The 25,328-nt window shown below is 41.2% G+C and overlaps 1 protein-coding gene across 1 annotated transcript in view; it reads right to left on the minus strand.

Moving 5' to 3' along the window:
- Positions 1-541: 541 nt before the first annotated feature.
- Positions 542-25,328, minus strand: part of LOC102284966 (cytochrome P450 3A28) — a 38,617-nt gene continuing 13,830 nt past the window's right edge. Inside the window, exons 5-13 of the mRNA XM_005893136.3 lie at positions 20,026-20,139; positions 19,675-19,763; positions 18,210-18,358; positions 14,812-14,939; positions 13,716-13,782; positions 8,077-8,237; positions 5,445-5,671; positions 3,095-3,257; positions 542-1,342 (exon numbers count right to left, since the gene is read on the minus strand). Coding sequence (XP_005893198.1) covers positions 1,235-1,342; positions 3,095-3,257; positions 5,445-5,671; positions 8,077-8,237; positions 13,716-13,782; positions 14,812-14,939; positions 18,210-18,358; positions 19,675-19,763; positions 20,026-20,139 — 1,206 coding nt within the window. The 3' untranslated portion in view covers positions 542-1,234. The remainder of the gene's footprint in view (positions 1,343-3,094; positions 3,258-5,444; positions 5,672-8,076; positions 8,238-13,715; positions 13,783-14,811; positions 14,940-18,209; positions 18,359-19,674; positions 19,764-20,025; positions 20,140-25,328) is intronic.

The raw sequence follows: 25,328 nt of genomic DNA on the forward strand, positions 1-25,328 counted from the left end.
CAGGGACTCCTTCTCCAACAGTGAGAATGTTGGCCTCCACCATCTCTCATATTTACCACTTGATCAATTCTCCCTTATGACCCCAATCCATGATCCATCCCTTTCCACTGACAATGCCCCCTCACCCTATGGGCCACCCCCACAAGTGAGCATTTTGGGTTCCCTCACCTGTGCCCGGCTGCCATCCCTGTGGACACCCTCCCCTCCCTACTCGGTCTCTGACTTAGAGCCACTGTCCTCCTTCTCTGGCCCCACCTTGACGTGTGAGGCTGCCCACCTTCTGTGGCCCACCTTCGGGTTTAGGACTGGATTGTCCAGGAAGAGACGGCAGGCAGGGGAAGGAGAGGGGAGGGAAGGGGCAGGAAAGGGAAGAGATGGCAGGCAGGGGAAGGAGAGGGGAGGGAAGGGGCAGGACAGGGAAAGGAAGGGCCGTGTGCAGCTTCTGACCCCACTGAAACTGACCAGTGCGTGTAGCCTTTCTCCCCAGTCAACCATCTTTTATTCCGTGTTTACTGTGTTAAGATGGTTGTGAGTTGAGGGTGGAATACAAAGAGGTATGGAAAATATGTGCTCCAAAAAAAGGTAGATCTAAACTAAAAGGGTAGATTTAAAAGGTAGATTTCTAAACACTGGGCAAAGTCATAGTCAATTAACTCTTACCTATTTAATATGTTAAGGTGGAGTTTTGAAGATGGCCACACCCACCAGCAACTGTGATAGTCAAAAAGTATTTGGTCACTGCATCCCCAGACTGGGTTGTACACCTCCACCCTAACATGCACAAAGGCATCAGGTAATACTCTTGTAAGCAGATGTTTATTGTCTTGCTCAATATGTTTTATTTAGCATATTCAAGCTAAAATTTGTGATATAAATATCATTCCAGTCCCCATTTTAATTCTTATTTTCATTAAACTCTGTCGATAAGATTGTTGAGAGATCTTCTTTCTGATCAGTGCTCAGGAGGAGTAGATAGTACTAACTGGGGTAGATGGAGAGTGTCCTATGAGAACCTGTGAAGTTGAGGATCTGGCACTTGCTAATCACCTCCTTTGTATGGCACATAGTATCTAATAATCCAGGTCGGCAGCGAGAAAGCTAAATGATTATGCAGAACCCTACTCACCAGCAAGTACAGTAGGTGAAGCCCATCTTCATTTATTGGCTTTATCAAAGTAGACCACGTCTCTGGTGTTCTGAGATGCAGCTTCCTTCAAAACCAAAGTGCAAATCCTTAGAGAAAGTCAGGCTCCACCTGTGGTCCCAGGCCTCTGGGCACAACCTTCAGAATAACAGGTTGTTCTGGCTGCGTGAGTCCTTGAGTGTATAATTTCAGGGGGATCTGTGACAGTTAAACAAGCACAGGAGAAGTAATTAATGAAGCCCTGCTAACAAACAAACAAAAAAAGCAAAGTAGACAAGATACTGCTTTACAAATGTCGGGCATGACTTAGCGACCAAAACAACAACAACAAAGCTTTTAGCATGATCTATATTGGATTTTTTTAAACTATCAGTTCAATATGTTTAGTAGATACAAGGGCAGATAAGGGGACAGCTAAGCTGTCTATATTTCCTTAAATGAATTTTAATAGTTTATGTCTTCGAGAGAGTTGGTTTATTTAACATATTTATAAAACATGTGGGAAGAAAGTTGCTCACAGTATTCCCTTATCATGTCCTATCAGAATTTAACTTCCACTTTTATGGAGATATAATTGATTTATAGCAGTGCCTATATTTAAGGTATATAGCATAATGATTTATTTATAGAGGTCATAAAGTTATTACCACGGTAAGTTTTGTTAACACTCATCATCTCATATAGGAAGAAAAGAAAAAGAAATATTGTTTCCCCTGTGAGAAAAGTCTTAGGATGCACTCACTGACATCATACAGAAATGGTAACAACAGTTACTGTGCTTTGCATGACAGCCCTGCTGCTGCTGCTGCTGCTGCTGCTGCTGCGTCGCGTAAGTCATGTCCGACTCTGTGCGACCCCATAGACGGCAGCCCAGCAGGCTCCGCTGTCCCTGGGATTCTCCAGGCAAGAACACTGGAGTGGGTTGCCATTTCCTTCTCCAATGCATGAAAGTGAAAAGTGAAAGTGAAGTCGCTCAGTCGTGTCTGACTCTTCACGACCCCATGGACTGCAGCCCACCAGGCTCCTCTGTCCATGGGATTTTCCAGGCAAGAGTACTGGAGTGGGGTGCCATCGCCTTCTCTGATGACAGCCCTAGTACTCATTTGTAACTGAAAGTTTGCAGTTTTTGACCACCTTCGTTCAATTTTGCCTGCCTATCTTTGATTCTTTATATTTATTCAGAGCTGTGTCAAGAGGGATAGTGATAACATTCATCCCTCATTCATTCCACAAAATACCTATTTGAGCACCTATTCTGTACCAGGCTTGATACAAAGTCAGGTTGGCCTGTGTTCTTTATTGATTTAAATTTTAAGTAAAAATACCGAGTATTTAAAATGTACCAGATTCTTAGGCGTTATGGCAAAATTTTTCCATCAATTTTACTATACAAGCAGTGGCTGAGACCTGCTGTCAGAAGAGCCTCTCTAAGTTCTGGTGGGGAAGAGCATCACTGAAAAGTCATGATGAAAAGTCACTGCTCTCATGATTGTGCACACACTTCCTTCCAGTGAATTTGAAACCAAATTTAAAATCTTTCTTCCATTCAATGCATGGTGTGCAGTCCTGCCACACTAACTGCATTGACTCCAGACAACCTTTTATAGTTGGGTCTTTATGAAGCTGCTGACTTAGCCCTCCAGGGATGATTGACAAGTAAAGGTTTCAGGTGATTCCAAAGAGATTCTCTGGCTGATAGAATAAGTTATCCTTTGAATTGATAACATACCTAGATATATAGAGATCCATCTGTTAAAAATGGAGAAGGAAATGGCAACCCACTCCAATGTTCTTGCCTGGAGAATCCCAGGGACAGGGGAGCCTGGGCTGCCATCTATGGGGTCGCACAGAGTCGGACACGACTGAAGCGACTTAGCAGCAGCAGCAGCAGCATCAGTTAAAAAACAACTCCCAATAAAACGTTATTAATGCAGAAAGTGAATTGCTGACCTGTGTTTCTTTACAAGGTTTGAAGGAGAAGTTCTGCAGGATTCTGATGAGAGCAAGTTTTATGTTCATGATGGCAAACCTCATGCCAAGGCAGTTTCGGGGTCCAGTTCCAAAAGGCAGGTAGACGTAAGGATTTATGCTGTCCTTGTTCTTCTTACTGAACCTGGATCCACAACAGTAGAGGAAACAAGTGAATGAAACAGAAAAACCAGAAGAGCTGCAGGTCTGAGGTTTTAACTTAACTCTTGGACCTGTAGCATAAGGAGATTTCTGTGGGCTGGTGACTGCACACTGCTGTGGTGAGAAAGATAAGTTCCACTCCCTGCACCCTACAGAAGCTTTCACTCCTGTTAAGTTGAGGTAATGGTTATTTAAAGAAAATGTATCCTTAAACTCTAAATTTACATTCAGGGTGGTGACATGTTCACTCTCTGAAAGGCAGTTAGGAAATGAATCTGATTGAAGAAAACATGGGTTCCATCTCCAAGCACACTTATGTCACTCGTGTGCTCATGGGGGAAGGAAGCAGGAGAAACACCTCTGAGTATTTAAATTGTTATATTTCAACTGCTTTCCCTCGTTTCCCTTCCAACCTCCATGTGTCATTATCTCTCTACCTCTCTCTGCCACACACAGAATGCTTAGGTCAGTAGAATTCTGTCAGCATGGGATGCCAGGCTACTCCAGATAATCACAGATTTCTTTGTCTATCTGTTCCACTAGCCTATAAATTCCCTGATGGTTAGACCTCTGTTTTATAAAAATTTGACTCCTCGGTATTTTAATATGTCAAGGAAAAATGCATATTTGGGGAAAGTGATAATAGCATTGTGGTTACATATATTTAAAAGAGTCCTTATTTTGTAAAACATTATGTAAATTTACAGACAATGTGACAAAATAATATGGAGATGGAAGGACAGCAGTGTCACGTGAATGTGCAAACATGGGTTGACGCTTCTTAAGCAGGGAATAGACACACACAGATATACATTGTACAGCAGAAACGAACACAACTAGCAATATACCACAATAAAAATGTATTTCATAGGCTTGTGCCTATAGAGTATACCTGTATATGTTTCAAATACACCCACACTTGTGTATGTTTGTAAAATTCTCCATAATAGGCCTTTGTAAATATTTGGTTTCCCGCTCCGTGGCCCAGTCCCTGACATACACAGGTAAGCACTAAATCTCTGCTTGACGGCTGAATGAATGAAAGGGAAGTATGGTGAGTGGTCTCCATTTTTAGTTTCCGGATGCTGCAGGAGGGGGAGCTGCTGAGCTTGAGGGAGAAACAGAGTGTCCCTGGTCTAGAACAGGGGACTTGGTGGACTCTGACTCTTCTATCAACAAGTATTGTGTGTCACCACTATGGTAGAACTTGGACATCGGGGCAAACAAGACAACCGTTGGCCATCAGGGTGAGATGAAATGACAAACCGTAGTCAAGGTGAAATGAAAGTCCAGATCCCAGGCAGTGCCTGAAAAGTTCATTCCAAACCTTGATCCCTGCACACTAAATGGGAGAGAATCAACTCTATCCAGAGTTCAAACTGTGCCCAAACCAGACCTTTGCTCCTAATTCCTGAAAAGGATACTCAACAGCTCTCCAAGGAGGAAATCTAGATGTCTAGAGAGCAGAGGACTTCTCTTTGGAAAGTCACCAAATACTGAGACAGAAGGGAGCTGGCCCAGGTCTGCACCCAAGACAGAACCAGGGCCCCTGGGTGCTCCTCCATCCTCAGTGAGGCTGCTTGAACCACAGGGATGAGACCTCTGGTCTCCAGCCTGTGCTCCCACAATAGTAAGAGCAAACAGCAGCCGTGTCTAAAAATAAGGAATGTGGGACATGTGTGAATTCAGAGAGCTAGGAGAGAATAGAGAGAAAGGCTTAAAAGAAACAAAAAGCCTATACACCTGAAATAAGACAGTAGTAAGGTAACTTATGGAATGTGCATACAAACATATGCACATAGAATATTGTTTATAGTTTATTGTTAAATAAATCAAGCCTTTTAGAACTAAATAATATATAAGAATACCACTCAAAGTTTCAAAAATCTATATATGTGTAGAAAACTGTCCACAAGGACATACATTATTAATGAGGCCTATCGTACTGTATTAGGAATAAAGACAGCTAATAATTTTATTTTTTCTAATCTAGTTTGAATAATTCAACTCAAAGAATGAACCCAGTTAAAGAGAAAAATCTTTTAAACAATAAAAAGATATACAGGTAAACGGTCGCACGGTCACCCGTTTGACACCTATAATAAGAGTTGTCAGAACTTGCAAGCACCAAAAAGGATGAGGTGGGCGTCTCTTCTCCAGGGTCTTGTACCTTTCGGGACGGAACTCCTCGGGCTCTGGCCAGAGCTCTGGGTTGTTGTGAAGAACGAAGAGCGGCACCAGCACGGTTGTCCCTTTGGGAATGGTCACCCCGTGGATTTCCACATCCTTCTTACAGACCCTCTCAAGTCTCCCAGCAATTGGAAACATTCTCAGAGTCTCATTCACCACCATGTCAAGATACTCCATCTGCACCAGGGCATCGTAGGTGGGAGGGGCCTCGGAAAAGAAAAACAGATTTTGATAAATTAAGATTTTGGATCAACCTTCAACTCCATCAATGCAGTCCTATTGAAATGTTAAGTGCTCTAGGGAATAATTTAAATTGATCAAGGACATTTATGGACATTTTAGTATCTATCATGTCCTTTGATCTCTCACGGGCCCATTGCGATGTAGAATAGTGAGGACTTGGAAGATGTTGGGACAGTGCCCTAACCAGGGTCTGAAATCCTGCACATTATCATGCAGTGTATTTCTTTCTCAGGAGAACAAATGTGAGCAATAGGCTAAAACCCTTACTCTTAAGTGAAATAGGCAAAAATCACTGTTTCTTTTTGAAAGTGAGGCCACATGTAAGTACCAAGGAAAGAGAATGTGTAAAAGAGCAAATCCCCTATTCAACATGAAGGTTCTCAGTTGAAGGCTCTTGACTGCTCATTCTTTTCGTTATATGTATACAGTTTGGAAATACTACATTAAATGAAAACTCTGTAAATGATTTGGAGAGAAATGAATTCCTTTCTAAACCAAATCCGCAAATAAAGAATAAGACTGAGTGCTACTAGCAACACAGTTTCAGTTCTAGAGGAAATTACAAGGGAATCAGAATCCTCAACTCCACCCTCTGTTGCTGGAAGAGTCCTCTATTGTCCCTGCAGGTGTGACCAGAAGGTTTGAAGGTCTAAATAAGCCACTCCAGCCCCAGGGGCCAGCTCTCCTCATACCACAAAGAACTCCAGTTTTTGCAGATATCTGAGACTAGTGAGGGTGGTATGTGGCTGTCACATGGGGTTATATTTAAGGGGCAACATTGTGGAGGATAGGAGTGGCTCAAGAGCCAACACCCTGGATCACAGCTTGGCTTGATCACCACCAGGTACACGACTAGTGTCTGGAAGTATTTCATCTCCCTGTCACTCAGGTATCTCATAGGTTACATGGAGACAGATGGAGCTGACCCTCCATAGGGTTGTGTGGCAGAGACACACTGCTCACCCAGCATCCCGTGTAGTCCCCATATTTCCCAGGCCATCTGAAGTTATGGGAAACCAACTTTGCCAATGGGCTGTGAACTGAGGTGGTTATGGCAGTTCAGAGACAAAATATTTGAAAAGTCAGTGAGCAACTCTCAGGTTCCTGTTCCCCAGATAACAAGAATGTTTCAGATAAGGCAGTTACAAGAAGGTGGAGCCTCAGCCTGTATCCCCAAGTGACTCTGTGGAGCAGAACTGTGTACTAATTCCTCCACTAACAATCCATGTTGGATGTGTAGATGTGGGTTAAAAGTAAACCTTTGCTATGAAAGCCCCTGAGATTTTTAGGCTAATCTGTTACTGAGGCATAACCTAGACTCTCCTGACTAAGACTGAATTTTATGAAGGTTAGATTCATTCATAAATGGAAAGTGTTTAGATAAACATAGATAGTAAGAAGTAAATATTAGCCAATAGTGGTGTTGTTATTATAAGTATTATTATAAAAAGAGGAGAACACAATGCTTTAACTACTCTCTGTCTCTTAGTGACTTTTTCATCTTATTGCACCAAAATAATCCCCAAATAAGATTTACCAGAGAAGACACATCATCTGTAATTTAGGTGGGCACTACTATCTGTCCTTATCTTGTAGCTAACTCTGTGATTCCCTCCCATTCTCATTCAGGTGGCTCACCTTGAATTAGTGGAAAGGTGGCTACTGTGATGTGAGCAGCCTGTTTGAAAGTCACCCACAAGATGGGGCTTCTTGATCCTGACCCCTACCATTGCCTTGTGCTGCAGACATGTGGAATACGAGACACGTGTAGAACATGTAAGGAGCTGAGTCAGCCAGCTAGTTAGCCATGGCTAGCCCAGATCAGCCAACACCCAGACCACAGCAAGTCCAGCTGTAGTAGTAAAGAATCTGCCTGCCATGCAGGAGCTGCAGGAGACACAGGGTCAATTCCTGGGTTGGGAAGATCCCCTGGAGGAGGTCTTGGCAACCCACTCCAGTGTTCTTGCCTGGAGAATCCCATGGAGAGAGGAGCCTGGCAGGCTACAGTCCACAGGGTTGCAAAGAGTCAGACATGACTGAAGCAACTTAGCATGCAGCATGCATGCATGCAAACACTAGAGTAATAGATGTTGACTGTTAGATGCCACCAAGATTTTGTGAGTTTTTAACATGGCATACGGTAATATGTGATATGCCAACACCAGCCTTTTTTTCCACAGTACCTACATTCCTGTGTGTGCAAGGCATTATCTATGTTTCCCCTTTGTTTTGTACACCTAGATCCTTCCTAAATAGCACAGGTAAAAGATTTGAGGCTTATGCTTTCTGCAAATATGTTCAAGAAGCAGCAAGAAGGCATTTTTGCTAAGGCTTCACCTTCACTTCTCTTTCCAGGTATCATCACTCACCTTATTAGGGAAAGTTGCATCAATTTCCTCCTGCAGCTTCTGCTGGACATCAGGGTGAGTGGTCAATTCATATATAATGAAGGAAAGAGTACTGCTAGTGGTCTCATAGCCACCAAAAATAAAGATAGTACTTTGGGCCACGAGTTCTATGTCAGACAGAGCTAAAGGGAGACAAGAGACATTTTATATTATATGAAACACATCGATATAAAACATCACAGTTTAGATGATGAGAAATCAAATGAAACTGCCAAATCCCTATGGGGAAAATGTAAAAGCAATTAGAGTCAAACTGGGAGTGTTTTGTATTCTCAGTCTTCCGAGGGAGGGGAAATACGTATACCTATGGCTGATTTATGTTGTTGTATGGCAGAACCCAACAATATTGTAAAAAAAATTATTCTCTAATTAAAAATAAATACATACATAAAAAAACAAGAAAAAGGCAGAAATTGTTTTAATCCAGTTTTCTCACTGTCCATAATCCCTGCAGATGGTAACTGCAGCCATGAAATTAAAAGACACTTGTTCCTCAGAAGAAAAGCTATGACAAACTTAGACAACATATTAAAAACAGAGATATCACTTTGTCGACAAAGGTCCAAATACTCAAAGCTTGGTTTTTCCAATAGTCATGTGTGGATGTGAGAGTTGGACCATAAAGAAAGCTGAGAGCCAAAGAATTGATGCTTTTGAACTGTGGTGTTGGAGAAGACTCTTGAGAGTCCCTTGGACTGCAAGGAGATCAAATCAGTCAATCCTAAATGAAATCAGTCCTGATTATTCATTGGAAGGACTGATGCTGAAGCTGAAGCTCCAAAACTCTAGCCACCTGATGCAAAGAACTGATTCTTTAGAAAAGACCCTGATGCTGGGAAAGATTGAAGGCAGGAGGAGAAGGGGATGACAGAGGATGAGATGGTTGGATGGCATCACTGACTCAATGGACATGAGTTTGAGCAAGCTTCAGGAGTTGGTGATGGACAGGGAAGCCTGGTGTGCTGCTGTCCATGGGGTCACAAAGAGTCAGACACGACTGAGCCACTGCACTGGACTAATACTATTCTTGGCTCCCTGCTCCTGACTATGCTGCCTCCCCAGCGACAGAGTTTGGTAATTTCAAGAGACAGCATTTTTGTCTAACAAACACAGTGTAATCAGTGTGTCCCTTGGAGAAACCTTAAAGCACTTTAGTTATAAGTAATATGGGGCCATATTCTCTTCCAGAATAATTTAAATTACTCTAGTTAAAGTATAACTTGATTCTTGGATAAATTGTACAAGGGTAAGGCCACATTATGGGAGAAATTAAACTATCTTTTATCTAAATATGTTTGTAGGAACTCCAAAATCACTGCAGATGGTGATTGCAAAAGTGAAATTAAAAGACGCTTACTCCTTGGAAGGAAAGTTATGACCAACCTAGTTAGCATATTAAAAAGCAGAGATATTACTTTGCCAACAAAGGTCCATCTAGCCAAGGCTATGGTTTTTCCAGTGGTCATGTATGGATATGACAGTTGGACTGTGAAGAAAGCTGAGCGCCGAAGAATTGATGCTTTTGAACTGTGGTGTTGGAGAAGACTCTTCAGAGTCCCTTGGACTGCAAGGAGATCCAACCAGTCCATTCTGAAGGAGATCAGCCCTGGGTGTTCTTTGGAAGGACTGATGTTGAAGCTGAAACTCCAAGGTCACCTCATGTGAAGAGTTGACTCATTGGAAAAGACTCTGATGCTGGGAGGGATTGGGGGCAGGACGAGAAGGGGATGACAGAGGATGAGATGGCTGGATGGCATCACCGACTTGATGGATGTGAGTCTGAGTGAACTCTGGGAGTTGGTGATGGACAGGGAGGCCTGGCGTGCTGCGATTCATGGGGTCGAAAGGAGTTGGACACGACTGAGCAACTCAACTGAACTGAACTGAAGAGAAAAATAGAAGGCTCTTTCTAGTCAAAGTGTGTTCATGGACCAGCAGCATCACCAACATCTGGGAACTTATTAGAATATCAGAGACTCAATTCCAAACTAGAACAATGGAGTCAGAGTCTGGCTTTTCATAAGATGTGGTGATTAGTGTGTAATACTTGGCTAAGAAGCATGGATTATACAATTGACAGGCATCAGGCAACAGAAGACCTGAGGCACAAGTCTTCTCAGGGTGATCTCAGATAGGCACAAAAACTACAGAGACGGACTAAAAGCCAGAAGAGCTGTGAGTGAGCCTAGTCTAATCAATGGCATTAAAATACCAGAAGGAAGGATGTGTCTGTGGAAGGACACTGGTCAGTGTGCACCATAGAAAAATGAGGTCCAGGGAGGGGAATTAGCAATGCTGATTCAATCCTGGCCTGAAGGTCTTCTTCCTCAGTACATGCGCACTGTTTACTCTCCTTTATGCTCAGCAAAAAAACCCTTGTAATTATAAATATGTCTCTCTTTTCAATTTCTCCTGAGAGACCAACCATGGTCAGTCTCTCAGCTATTTGATGGGACTGAAGTAGGACCTTTGTTACTTAGAGCACTCAAATCAATGTAGTACCTGCCCCAGCCAAGCGAGTGACAACAAAAACAATAGAGAATGAGTGGAAGAGAGATCGACAAGGTTCTGATTGCCCCATGATGATTTCTGTGATTCTATTGTGGGTAAATTCAACTATCAAATTCTTTCCCCCAGTGAGCATAAACCCATGATACTCCAGAATGTTTAAAGCTGTACTAATACGTGGCTATTTAAATTTTAATCACAATTAAATGCTATACTTCAATGGCAATAACCACATGTTAAGTGCTCAATAGCCACATATGTCAAGTGGTTACTATATTAAACAATGCGGACATAGAATACTCCTTCTTCACAGAAAGATGTATTGAACCATGTACTTACATATCTAGATAGATATTATAGATTGAAGTAGATTTAAACATAGTTTTAGATATATTTATAGTGGTGTGCTGGCGTCAGCTCATTCTTCCCCCTGGAAATCCTCGAGCATCTACCCCCATAACCAGAGCCTGCCTACTTTACTACTTTGTGCTCTCACCTACACCTCTGACTTTATGGGGGGCTGTCCCCCACCACCTCTTTCAGAGAAGGAGTTAACTTAGAGCTCCAGTTAATAAAAACTCCTGGGTGTGACAAGAGTGTTTCAACCTATAAACTCCTCTGAAGCTTCTCTAGCCTGCCTGACAGGCTTGTCCGGCCACATGTGATTGCTCAGAGCCTCCCAACCGTGAGATGCACGAGATGCTTTAAACCTTCTAAAAACAGATTCTTTAGAGAAGTTAGAAAACTATTAGTATTAGTGGGCTGATTAGAAATTGTATTGGTGAAGGGTTTTTCATTTGTTGAGCCAATGTTTACTGCTAAGTCTCCACATCCCCTGCCCTTATACACGTTACTGAATATATAGAAGAAATAAGTATTAACCTTTGATATTAATCACGTTGGACCTTAGGCTAAGTAAATTCTTTCCTTAATTAAAACCCACTACACCCTCACCCTATAGGAATGTAACTTTATCTGGTACCTTCGGAAGGTGGCGTCTGTTTTAAGAATAATCACCCCTGGAGAAATAAGTGTCCTGGTTGACTGACCGCTGTCACAAGGAGAGGGTCATAAATTGTCAGCAGGCCCCCCTGGCCAGAAGATGATGTAACACCCCCTAAGACCTCTGTATACATTTGTATGAAGCACCTGACTTTGATAAAAGTCAGGACTGCTGACCCCGTGTGACTTTTGCATAACATCTCAGTGTATAAAAGTAGACCATGGAAAATAAAGAATTGGGATCAGTTCCTCGAAAGACTGGTCTCCCCATGTCTCTCTCCCTCTCAAACTCTGGCTGAGTCTCCATCTGGAGCGCGGAACCCGCCATGCTTACTAATTATGCCTGGGCTTCTAAGATCTGACCAGGGAGGCCTCAGTGTCTCCTCTCCTTCGGGAGAACGGAAGGACGCCTGCGGCCTACATAAGTGGTACAAACTTCTTGTCTTGAAGTTTTATTGGTCTCCCGCGTAAACCAAGCTACTCAGCCTCTTTTCTCCACTGAATTTTCCTACTGAGCTATCCTCATTCTATTACTCTTTACATCTCTAATTAATATCTAATTGAAGCTATTGTATCCTGATCCTCGCTGTCACCATCCCCGCTTCGAACTCCCTGGATCAGCTGGGGCTGGACCCCGGCATTGCTCCAGAATAAAATTTTTAAAATTCAAGAATTTTGTGACATGGTCGTCAAATGACTGATAGCTTAAAATTTAACATGTGGGAGTGATCATGGTAAGGGCAGATATGGAACTACTTATGCTTACTGTCTTGTGTAAAAATATTTTATGTTCTTAGCTTTATCCACTGGAAAGATCTAGAAGCAAAGAATCCCTAGAGGCAATGAATCCCTAGAGGCAATAAGCATTCCTAAGATCCTAGATTGTGATTTATAAATACCATTTTTCAATAAAGGGAACCAGAGCTCCTTTGAAAAAACAGCTGATTCCAGGGCTACTCAGGGGTAAGAGAAACCTGGATTGTCTTACATCAGAAAGTGAGGAAGTTCTTAGAAAAAGATACTTTAAAGGACAATGGAAACTCTGTATGCACTGATGGTGCATCCTTACACATTTGCCAAAACCCATGGAATGTATAATACTAAGAATGAACCCTAAGGTCAGCTATACACTTTGGATGATAATGATGCATTAATGTAGGTTCATTGATTCTAACAAATGCACAACTCTGGTGTGGTCTTTTGATAGTGGGGGGAAGACTGTGTGTAGTTGGGGCAGGATGTATATTGGAAATCTCTATACTTTGCACTCAATTTTCTTATAAAACTAACTATTCTAAAAATAGTCCATTAAAAAAAGATTTAAAGTGAAGAAAGGAGAAAAGAAAAAAGAATGTAAGGTCCTACTTGAAAAAGCTCCAGTGGACAAACCAGAAAGAATTTGAGAATCAAAATGAAAAGTGATGTAAGAGAGTACATGAGATCATGCTATATAAATATAGATGAACAAGTAAGCCAACAAGAGAGAATGGAGAGCTTCCCTACAAAAGAACATCAACTCATAAATACAGAAGAATGACGGGATCAGAAAGTCATCGTGTTATAACCATCATGGTAACGATGGTTTCAGTCAGAAACCACCCATGAATGATAAAATAAGTAGGTGACAATTTGAAGAGAAACAGTGTATTTCCAGTCTCACAGGCTTCTCTCACAAGTCATTTATTAATTACAAAAGGGAAAAAATAATCTCTAGAGTAGAGTAAGCTTGTAAATACAACCTTATCCAAGAGTTCCAAGTTAAGGGCACCAACAGTGGGACACTGTGGATCTGGAGGAGCCTGAGAATTGATATGAGAACAAAGCTCCCCAGAGATTCAGCTGTAGGTGATCCACTGACCATGACTCACTTCTGGGCCTGACATCCTTGCCACACTTGCCCTTTTGAGCTCTGAACAAAGCTGTGCCTGGAAACTTCCAGGAAGTACCATAGTCTACTCTTTCTGCACAAGTGTCTTTCTTCCATTTGGCAGAAATTCTCACATGCCTGGAAAACTTCTTGCACATTTTGAGAACTGCACCCTACCCATGCGCCTTCCCATAGCGGCCCCCACGAAGCTCTCCATGGTTACCTTTATGGTTGTCAATTTCTTTGGAATTCTGAGAATTAATCATTAGCTGAAGTAAATCCACTCGATTCTGGAAACAGAAAGAGAAATCAATTTTAGAAATTACTTCTGAAGATAGAAATAAATCAGGAGTGTATATTTAACTTCTTTCCTGAAAATATGGCCCCTTAAAGAGCAAGAGTCTAACTAATATTGCCTGAGTCCTCAGTGAACAAAACCACCCACCTACAAATCTTAGAGACCATGTTGCTTCCCTGAGAGAAACCCAGCCATCACGTCCCACTGGTTTTTTGCCCTCACTCTCTCTGATCTTTGGTTTCTTTGACTTTTGAAACAGCTTCTTAACCAGATAGTTATCTGCTGTCTCTCCTGTCACACCTGTTTGCTCAGGAACAGGTCCATGGCTTCAATCCTTTTTTCCCCTTCAACTTTAACTCTTAATGAATGGACACACAAATCAACTCCCTCACATTGCATAGGTCGCCAGCAGATTTTGCAGAAGCATCTACAAACTCTTGACCCTCCCAGGACTCTACACATTCTTTAGTGACATCCTGTAACCAGCCCATCTCTCCTAACCTGCAGACAACCTTGTGCTAGCCTCATGGCATCATGAAGGCCAAACTGGGTTAACCCACTTGTGGCTTCACTGGCCAGAGAAGACGCCTGCTCACTTCAGACCATGACAGGGCTCAACTTTTTAAAAGACTGCAATGTATCAGGCATCCGATGGAGTATTTCATCAGACAACCTATAAAATATGAGGCTTGGCATTGAAGTAATTCTTTACCAAGTTAATATTTGGTAAAATATCAGTAAAATTATTTTTAATCAGTAACTCTTATCCCTCATATACTAATTAGCATGCTTCTCTGGTTCAGTAAAAGAACCAGAGAAGAACTCTCTGGCTCATAATCTTATTTTCTTCCCCATTCTTTTGCTCTTCCATTGCCCCCCAAATTTTAGAACCATCATATTCTATACTCTATAGTTTTCTACCTATCTTTCAAAAATGCAAAGATGCATATAAGTCATATGTACACAGCTCAATAAATTATCAAAAAGTGCACACCCACTTGTAAACACCACCAGACTTTACCATTTGTTTATCTGTGAGGCGACTTTCTTTAATCTTCTTTACAGATTTTGTGAAAAAGTCCACAGTACTTTTTGGAAACAGAGTAATGTTTAATATTTCAAAAACTGGGTTGAGAAATGGAAATAATACTGCAGAGAAAAAGATAAAAGTAAGCTCGGTGAAAATGCAAATTTTACTTTGCATTTAGCAAATATAGTTTACCTTTAGCAGATTTAATTTGCTCTACCAATCAAAAGAGTAAAACCACCAGGATACTCAGTCATGACCCATTGCCTCTAGACCTTTGCTCAGACTTCCAAGTCAATGACTGATTGAAGCCAAGTCCACATCTGGGGCCCATCACTATAGTAGTGAGATCAGTGGTTCCCTCTGCATCTTTGGACTGACCAAAGAACAGGATTACATTCTGGCACCTCATGGCCTTTAATTCTTGGACTAGCATCTCTTTGGATAAACCAGACCAAAATCTGTTACTTCAATTAATTGTGCAGTTAAAAAAAAATTGTCACGATCAAAATAATACAGTATGTGTCTTTCTACTACAATGGAATAGAATTAGAAATCAATAACAGAAAGACAATTAAGAGATACACAAATATGTGGAAATTAAATAACACACTTCTAAATAACCAATGGGTTGTAGAAGACATAAAAAGGGCAATCAAAAATTGCTTTTAAATGACTAAAAATGAAGACACACTATATCAAATCTGATGGGATGTAGCAAAAGCAGTGTTCAGGGAGATATTTGTGGCTGTACATTTAGATATTAAAAGAACAAAGATCCTAAGTCAAGAACCTAAATTTCCACCTTCACACTCTGAAAGGAGGAGCACAAACAAAACTTAAAGTGAGTAGAAGGCAGAAAATGGTAAAGAGAAGTGAAGAAACTATAATGAGTAGGAGATTAAAAAACAGTGGAGAGAATCAGTGAAACTAAAAGTTGATGCTTTGAAAGATTTTTTTAGCTAGACTGGCCAAAAAAAAAAAAAAAAGAAAATACTCAAATTGCTAGCATTGAAAGTAAAAGAAGGGAGATTACAAATGACATTTTAAAAAGTACAGGGACTATAATGAAATCTTTATATACTCAATATCTTATAATAACCTATACTGGGGAAGAACTTGGAAAAGAATATGTGTTTTGTGTACATAGCTGAATTACTTTGCTGTAATCTAACGCAACATTGTAAATCAACTTTACTTCAATAAAAAAGTAATCTATGAACAACAGTATGACAATAAATTAGATCATTTAGATAAAATGGACAGATTCTCAGAAAGACACAAACTGCAGAAAGTGATCCAAAAAGAAACAGACAATCTGATATACCTATTAAAATGGACAAAGTTTGAGTTAGTTATCAAGAAACAGCCCACAGCTTGGCGAAGAAAGGCTCAGGTAGAGGTGGTTTCAACGGTGAATACTACCAAATATTTAAAGGATTAGCCCCATTTTTAAACAAACTCTTCCAAAAAAATTGAAGGCATTGGAGCACTTCCAAAGTGTTTGCGTTTGATACTAGAACCAGACAAAAATAGCACAAGAAGGCACAGACCAACACACCTTATCCCATGGATGCACAGATCCTCAACAGAATACTAGCAAACTGAGTCTAGCAACACATAAAAGGTGATACACACCATGACCAAGTGGGGTTATCCCAGGAATGCCAAGTTGCACAATAAACCATCCCAAAGGAATTAAAAAACAATGCGATCATCTAACACTTGCATAATAAGCATGTGACAAAACCTACCATTCCCTTGTGATAAAAACACTCAACAAACCGGAACAGAAGGGAATTTCCTCAACTTGATGAAAGTCGTCTATGAAAAACTAAGCTAACACCATACTTAATGGTGAATGACCCAAATGTTCATCAGCTGATGAATGGGTAAACAGAATGCGGAATGCCCATATAATGAAATACTATTTGGCATACAAAGAAATGAAGTACTGATACGTGCTACAATTTTAGACTACTCGTGATAAATGAAAGAAGTCAGCCACAAAAGACCACATAGTATATGATTCCCTCATATCTAGTGTCTACAATAAGCAAATTTGAAGTGACAGAACATAGATTGAGAACGTGAAAGTCGCTCAGTTGTGTCCGACTCTTTGCAACCCCATGGACTGTCCATGGAATTCTCCAGGCCAGATTACTGGAGTAGGTAGCCGCTCCCTTCTCCAGAGGATCTTCCCAACCCAGGGATTGAACCCAAGTCTCCTGGATTGCAGGCAGATTCTTTACCAGCTGAGCCACCAGGGAAGCCCAAGGGATACTTAAAGCGATGGGGGAGTGGAAGGTGACAGGTACAGGGCGTGAGAGTTGACAAAAACTGACAGCGGTGATGGTTGGGCATATATCTCCGAGAGCACTAAAAACCTTTCTTTTTCAGTTGTGCTGTGTTATAGTTGAGATACAGCACTGTATTAATTTGGGCATAGTGTAATGACTGATGAATGACTTAACATACATGTATTTTAAAATTAGCCCCATTAGTTTAGTAACACTCCTCACCTGATATAGTTACAGGTTTTTTTTTCCCTTGTGATGAGAACCTTTAGGATCTACTTTCTTAGTAAATCACAAATATAGTAAATCACAGTAGTGTTAAGTGTACTCATATTGTACATTATTCTGCCCATACTTTTATGCTGTTGCTGAAAAATCACATCTTTTGAATACCTTTATTCAATTTCCCACCAATCCAAGCCACTCCTCTCCTAACAAAAGAAATCTGATCTTGCTTTTATATGAGTTTGGTTTTCTTCTTGTTGTTTTTTAGTTTTGGATTTTTAAAATTAATTTATTTTTAAAAATTTTGGTTGACTGGGTTTTTGCTGCAGCCTGTGGGCTCAGTTTTCTCTGTGGCATGTGGGATCTTAGTTCTCTGACCAGTGATTGAACTCGTTACCTGAATTGGAAGCAGATTCTTCACCACTGGACTACCAGGGAAGACCCAGGGTTTTTTTTTTTTTAATTTAATTCTATATAAGTATTCACCTTTCTCTGTTTGACTTATTTCACATAACATAATACCCTCAAGGTCCTTCCACCCTGTTGCAAATGGCAGGATTTTCTTCCTCTCCTGGTTGAATAATATTAAATTCTGTGAATACACACACACAGATATAATATTCAATGTGTATACTGAATGTTGTATATAACTTCCATGTCCATTTCATTTGTTGATGGATAGGTAGGATGTAAAAATGAATGAATTATACATTTCACACTGGTGTATTATGTGGTATATGAATTGCATCTTATTACACCTATTATTTTAAAAAAGATAGATGAAGGAAGGATTGAAAGAAGGAAGGGAGGGAGGGAGGAAAGGAGGGATGAAAGAAGAATAAAGAATAAGAAATAAAGTAGTTCACATACTTATTGAAAGAATGAATGGATCGAAGGGTCTAAATCTTAAGAGGTTCTTGCTATGTTCCACAAAGGGATCGTGTGGGTTGTTGAGGGAATCAATATTCACTCCAAATGCTGTGCCAGTAATCACATCCATGCTGTAGGCTCCAAACATGCTTAGTAGAGAGAGAAAAACATGTTCAGTTAAAATCAACACCTCTTTATCCTTGTCCAACATGTGCAACAAGAAATATACATAAAATCCGATGCCCAGGCAGACAGGAAAAGAGCCACCTTCTCTCAGAACCACCTGCTGGATCATAGAAGAATCTCTGCTACTATCACTCACTCCTGAGGTGTATATGACATGTGAGTGATGCAACTGGCCCTACATTAGGGAGGTGGGGACATTAAGGCAACCTAGACCCCCACCCCCTGAATTCAGGGATCTTGTCATAGAGAAAGACACGCACAATCAGACAGCAAGTACAGTAATGTGTTTTGACTATGGACAATAAAGAGTGTGTAAGGACTGTGTTTGAGTAAGACAAAGTGTGGAATAATTAACTTTTCCTGGGGAGTCAAGAGAAGGGACATTGACCTGGGTCTTGCTTCACCATAAAACCTGTACTCAGAGCTGATTTCCCTTTAGCACGTTACATAACAGCAGTGCCCTGTTCTGAGTTGCCAGGAACATCACCCCTCCTTGTTTACACTACTGCTAAGGCTCCTGGAAGACCTGTCTTCCTCAACCCCAGTGTTCTGTGGTTGCTCTGAGGGAAGAGTCATTTCTGTGAACTATAAGAACTAAAAATGTTCTGAGTTTAACAAAAATCCTTTCAAATTGACTTAGGGAATCCCATGGCTCAGTGAGCGTATGTCCTCAGCTTCCCTGGGACAGTCTTCCTTTATATCTGCTATTATAGTATAGTTGTTTTTTTAAAAAAACCCAGTTTAGACAACAAAACCATGGTTACGCCACCCATAGCCTGGACAGGGCATTCTCTCTTTTCAGGATGAAAGAAGAACAAATAGTGATTAATAATTAATATTTAGTATTTTCTGTAGGAAAAGTGTGAAGAGATTTAAGTTGTTTCAAGTTCAATACTGTAACTTTACTGCCCAATGCGCTACCTGCCAATATATACCAAGAGCCTTCCTCTGCCACTGTTTCACACCCTCTACACTCAATACTTTGGCATGATAATGTTCTCCTTTCAAAACTGTTTATTTTAGTCTTCTGGAATATCCATAAAGTCATAGTTAAGAAGATAAGCTCTTTATGGCTCATGTACACAATAGACACCTTCTCTCCTGGCTGCCCGGCTTTCTTTGACGACGCCACTCTTTCTGGAGCGGCCCATCGGGTTTGTAACACGACCTACTTCTGTCTGTTCTCTAGATCGACACAGCAGTTGGAACTTGACTCCATGGTAGGCAGCGAGAAGCTCTCAGTGGAGCTCAGAGCACCAGCAGCTTCACCCCTACTTACTCCTTCATGTTGACGGGATTGCCTTTCTCTGCTTCCTTCCTCAGGTTCCTCACCAACATATCTCCATACTGGTCAATGATGGGGAACATCTGGACATTAAATATATCATCACATGAAGTTAAATGTGGAGACTCAAGTCCTAGAAGGACCTGGCTTTCCTAAGCATGGAGTAGTAACTGACATTTTATAAAAATCTTAAAAATGTCTCTCTAGGATGTAAAGACAAAAGACCAACGTTAAAAAACTCAAACTCAGCAGACTCCTCTTTGAAAAGAGACTATGATCTCGGTTTTTACCTGTCCCTAGAGTCATTCCGTAAGTTTCTAATTGAAAGTCCTCTTCTTTTCTTACCTCCTTGAGCTTTCCGCTGGTGAAGGCTGGAGACAGCAATGTCCGTATTCCCTTCCATTGTTCATCCCAAGCCAGAGAGATGGCATATTTCATAATTCCCATTGGACCAAAAACCTAGTCAAAAGCAAAACATATTTATCCTGTATAAGTTTTAGAAGTCTCAACAGTTGTTTAAGATTTCTTAAATAAGGACCAATTATTCAGCTAGTATTTAGTGACTGTCTACTTAGTAGCAGACCCTATGCTAAACGCTTAATGAATATTTATCCAAAATATCTAGGTTTCTGTGGGTGTGGAGGAGAGACACCCAGCCACTTGATGTGGTTTCCAAATTTCATGTTTCAGTATCCTATTAAGTGCAAATGACCCATGTAGTATAGAAAGGGTTTTCCCAAGGGTATAGGCAGGAATAAGACCTAGGTCATCCTCCTGGTCTGTGAAGAGTACAAGGGAACTAACTAGTGACAGAAAGCTGATAGCTTTGACAAACATATGTTGTCTCAGACCAGTTCTTTCTTTACATGTCTACAGCATGTGGATTCAAAACATTTCTTGATATGAGACTTTTTAAAAATAAAAATAGAGGAGGAGCTAAGATGGCGGAGGAACAGGACGGGGAGACCACTTTCTCCCCCACAAATTCATCAAAAGAACATTTGATGAATGTTTGATGAACGTTTACGCCGAGTAAATTCCACAAAACAACTTCTGAATGCCGGCAGAGGACATCAGGCACCTAGAAAAGCAACCCGTTGTCTTCGAAAGGAGGTAGGAAAAAATATAAAAGACAAAAAAAGAGACAAAAGAGGGAGGGACGGAGCTCCGTCCTGGGAAGGAAGTCTTAAAAAGAGAGAAGTTTCCAAACTCCAAGAAACACTCTCACTGCCGAGTCTGTGCCGAGCCTTGGAAGCACAGAGGGCAACATAACAGGGAGGAAAAATAAATGAACAATTAAAACCCACAGATTACGAGCCCAACGGTAACTCCCCCAGTGGAGAAGCAGCGCAGACACTGGCACCCGCCACTAGCAAGCGGGGGCTGGGCAGGGAGGCGCGGGCTGCATCGCTTAGAGTAAGGATCTGGCCTGAATGCCCCCAGCGCTATCTGAGCGAACTAATTTGGGCTAGCAAACCAGACTGTTGGATAGCTACCATGCGGAAAGCCAGCTGTAACCTAAGACACCGCCAGGCCCGCGCACAGAACAAAGGACTGGACAGAGATAGCCGGCTGCAGACCATCTCCCTCTGGTGACAGGCAGCCAGAGCCGGAAGGGGGCAATCGCAGCCCCAGAGAGACTACAAAACTGTAAGCAGGCTTCTTTGCTAACTAAGACTTCTTGGGGCTCTGGACCGTCAACATCCGCCTGAGAAGGTGCACCAGTTGTACACCCAGAAAACCGACCGGCGGGGAGGCGATAAGTCGCAGCAGCCACGCTCGCCAAACACCTCATCACCTGAGCTGCTCGTACCTCTGAGGACTACCCGAGTGCCTGAACCTGAGCGGCTTAGACCTGGGAGGTGCAAGCAGCCCAGGGCTGACTGCGGATGGATCCCAGCGGAGCAACCTAGAGCCTGAGCAGCGTGGGCAGGGAGGCTACACGCGCCGTGAGTGGGGGCAGGCCCAGTGTGGCTGAGGCACTGCGAGCACACGCCAGTGTTATTTGCAGCATCCTTCCCTCCCCACAGCGCGACTGAACAAGTGAGCCTAAAAAAAAAAAAAGTGTCCACCACCGCTCCCTTTGTGTCAGGGCGGAAATCAGACACTGAAGAGACCAGCAAACAGAAGAAGCTATAACAGAGAGAACTGCCTTGGAAGCGACAGGCAATAGATTAAAACCCTGTCGTTAGTACCGACTACATAGGAAGGGGCCTATAGATCTTGAGAAATAGAAGCCAGACCAAGGAACTAGCTGAAAATGAACTGACCCCACAATACCCACAATAATACCAGAGAAAGTCCTAGATATATTTTTACTATTTTTACGATCATTCTTTCTTTTTTTTTAATTAAAAAAAATTTTAAGACCTCTATTACTCCTTTAATTTTCACTTTTATAACCTACTATTACTTTGCAAAAAAAAAAAACCCTATTTTTTAAAGCAAACTTCATATATATATATTTTATAATTTTTGTGACCTTTTTTTCCCCCTTCTTTCTTCTTTTTTTTTTTCTTTAACATTGTATTTCTGAAATTCCAAACTCTACTCTAGATTTTTAATTTATACTTTTTGGTATTTGTTATCAATTTTGTACGTATATTTTCTTTATAATTTTTGTGACTTTGTTTTTGTTTGTTTGTTTGTTTTCCTCTTTCTTTTTCTTCTTCTTTTCTTTAACACTGTATTTTTGAAATTCCAAACTCTACTCTAGATTTTTAACTTTTGCTTTTTGGTATTTGTTATCAATTTTGTACCTATATTTTCTTTATAATTTTTGTGACTTTGTTTTTTTCTCTCTCTCTCTCTCTCTTTCTTTTCCTTCTTCTTTTCTTTAACAATGTATTTTTGAAATGCCAAACTCTACCCTAGATTTTTAATTTTTGCTTTTAGGTATTTGTTACCAATTTTGTACCTTTAAGAACCCAATTTTCAGTACCCATTTTTTACTTGGGAGCGAGATTACTGGCTTGCCTGCTGTCTCCCCCTTTGGACTCTCCTTTTTCTCCACCAGGTCGCCTGTGTCTCCCCCCTAACCCCTCTCTACTCTACCCAACTCTGTGAATTTCTGTGTGTTCCAGACGGTGGAGAACACTTAGGGAACTGATTACTGGCTGGATCTGTCTCTCTTCTTTTCAACCCCCCCTTTTATCCTCGTGGCCACCTCTGTCTCCTTCCTCCCTCTTCTCTTCTCTGTATAGCTCCGTGAACATCTCTGAGCGGTCCAGTTGTGGAGTGCACATAAGGAAGTGATTACTGGCTAGCCCGCTGTCTCCTCTATTGATTCCACCTCATCTCATTCGGGTCACCTCTAACTCCCTCCTCCCTCTTCTCTCCTCCACGTAACGCTGTGAACCTCTCTGGGTGACCCTCATGGTGGAGAAACTTTTCACCTTTAACCTAGATGTTTTATCGACGGTGCTGTTTTGAGACTACTGTAAAAATAAGACTGATAACTGGGAGCAGGAGGCTTAAGTCCAAACCCTGACTCCAGGGAACTCCTGACTCCATGGAACATTAATTGACAGGAGCTCATCAAACGCCTCCATACCTACACTGAAACCAAACACCACACAAGGGCCAACAAGTTCCAGGTCAAGATATACCAAGCAAATTCTCCAGCAACACAGGAACACAGCCTTGAGCTCCAATATACAGGCTGCCCAAAGTTACTACAAAACCATAGACATCTCATAACTCATTACTGGACACTTCACTGCACTCCAGAGAGAAGAAATCCAGCTCCACCCACCAGAACACCGACACAAGTTTCACTAACCAAGACAAGCCACCTGTACAAACCCATACACAGCGAGGAAGCTCCACAATAAAAAGAACTCCACAAACTGCCAGAATACAGAAAGGACACCCCAAACTCAGCAATATAAACAAGATGAAGAGACAGAGGAATACCCAGCAGGTAAAGGAACAGGATAAATGCCCACCAAACCAAACAAAAGAGGAAGAGATAGGGAATCTACCTGATAAAGAATTCTGAATAATGATAGTGAAATTGATCCAAAATCTTGAAATCAAAATGGAATCACAGATAAATAGCCTGGAGACAAGGATTGAGAAGATGCAAGAAAGCTTTAACAAGGACCTGCTGCTGCTAAGTCGCTTCAGTCGTGTCCGACTCTGTGCGACCCCGTAGATGGCAGCCCACCGGGCTCCCCAGTCCCTGGGATTCTCCAGGCAAGAACACTGGAGTGGGTTGCCATTTCCTTCTCCAATGCATGAAAGTGAAAAGGGAAAGTGAAGTCGCTCAGTCGTATCCGACTCTTAGCGACCCCATGGACTGCAGCCTACCAGGCTCCTCCATCCATGGGATTTTCCAGACAAGAGTACTGTAGTGGGGTGCCCTAGCCCTAACAAGGACGTAGAAGAAATAAAAAAAGAGTCAGTATATCATGAATAATGCAATAAATGAGATAAAAAATACTCTGGAGGCAACAAATAGTAGAATAACAGAGGCAGAAGATAGGATTAGTGAATTAGAAGATAGAATGGTAGAAATAAATGAATCAGAGAGGAAAAAAGAAAAATGAATTAAAAGAAATGAGGACAATCTCAGAGACCTCCAGGACAATATTAAACACCCCAACATTCGAATCATAGGAGTCCCAGAAGAAGAAGACAAAAAGAAAGACCATGAGAAAATACTGGAGGAGATAATAGTTGAAAACTTCCCTAAAATGGGGAAGGAAATAATCACTCAAGTCCAAGAAACCCAGAGAGTCCCAAACAGGATAAACCTAAGGCAAAACACCCCAAGACACGTATTAATCAAATTAACAAAGATCAAACACAAAGAACAAATATTAAAAGCAGCAAGGGAAAAACAACAAATAACACACAAGGGAATTCCCATAAGGATAACAGCTGATCTTTCAATAGAAACTCTTCAAGCCAGGAGGGAATGGCAAGACATACTTAAAGTGATGAAAGAAAATAACCTACAGCCCAGATTATTCTACCCAACAAAGATCTCATTCAAATATGAAGGAGAAATCAAAAGCTTTTCAGACAAGCAAAAGCTGAGAGAATTCAGTACCACCAAACCAGCTCTCCAACAAATACTAAAGGATATTCTCTAGACAGGAAACACAAAAAGGGTGTATAAATTCGAACCCAAAACAATAACGTAAATGGCAACGGGATCATACTTATCAATAATTACCTTAAACATAAATGGGTTGAATGCCCCAGCCAAAAGACAAAGACTGGCTGAATGGATACAAAAACAAGACCCCTACATATGTTGTCTACAAGAGACCCACCTCAAAACGGGGGACACATACAAACTGAAAGTGAAGGGCTGGAAAAAGATTTTCCATGCAAATAGAGACCAAAAGAAAGCAGGATTAGCAATACTCATATCACATAAAATAGACTTTAAAACAAAGGCTGTGAAAAGAGACAAAGAAGGTCACTACATAATGATCAAAGGATCAATCCAAGAAGAAGATATAACAATTGTAAATATATATGCACCCAACATAGGAGCACCGCAATATATAAGACAAATGCTAACAAGTATGAAAGGAGAAATTAACAATAACACAATAATAGTGGGAGACTTTAATACCCCACTCACACCTATGGATAGATCAACTAAACAGAAAATTAACAAGGAAACACAAACC

The sequence above is a fragment of the Bos mutus genome, chromosome 25 (assembly GCF_027580195.1).
Source record: "Bos mutus isolate GX-2022 chromosome 25, NWIPB_WYAK_1.1, whole genome shotgun sequence".
NCBI classification, from domain to species: domain Eukaryota; kingdom Metazoa; phylum Chordata; class Mammalia; order Artiodactyla; family Bovidae; genus Bos; species Bos mutus.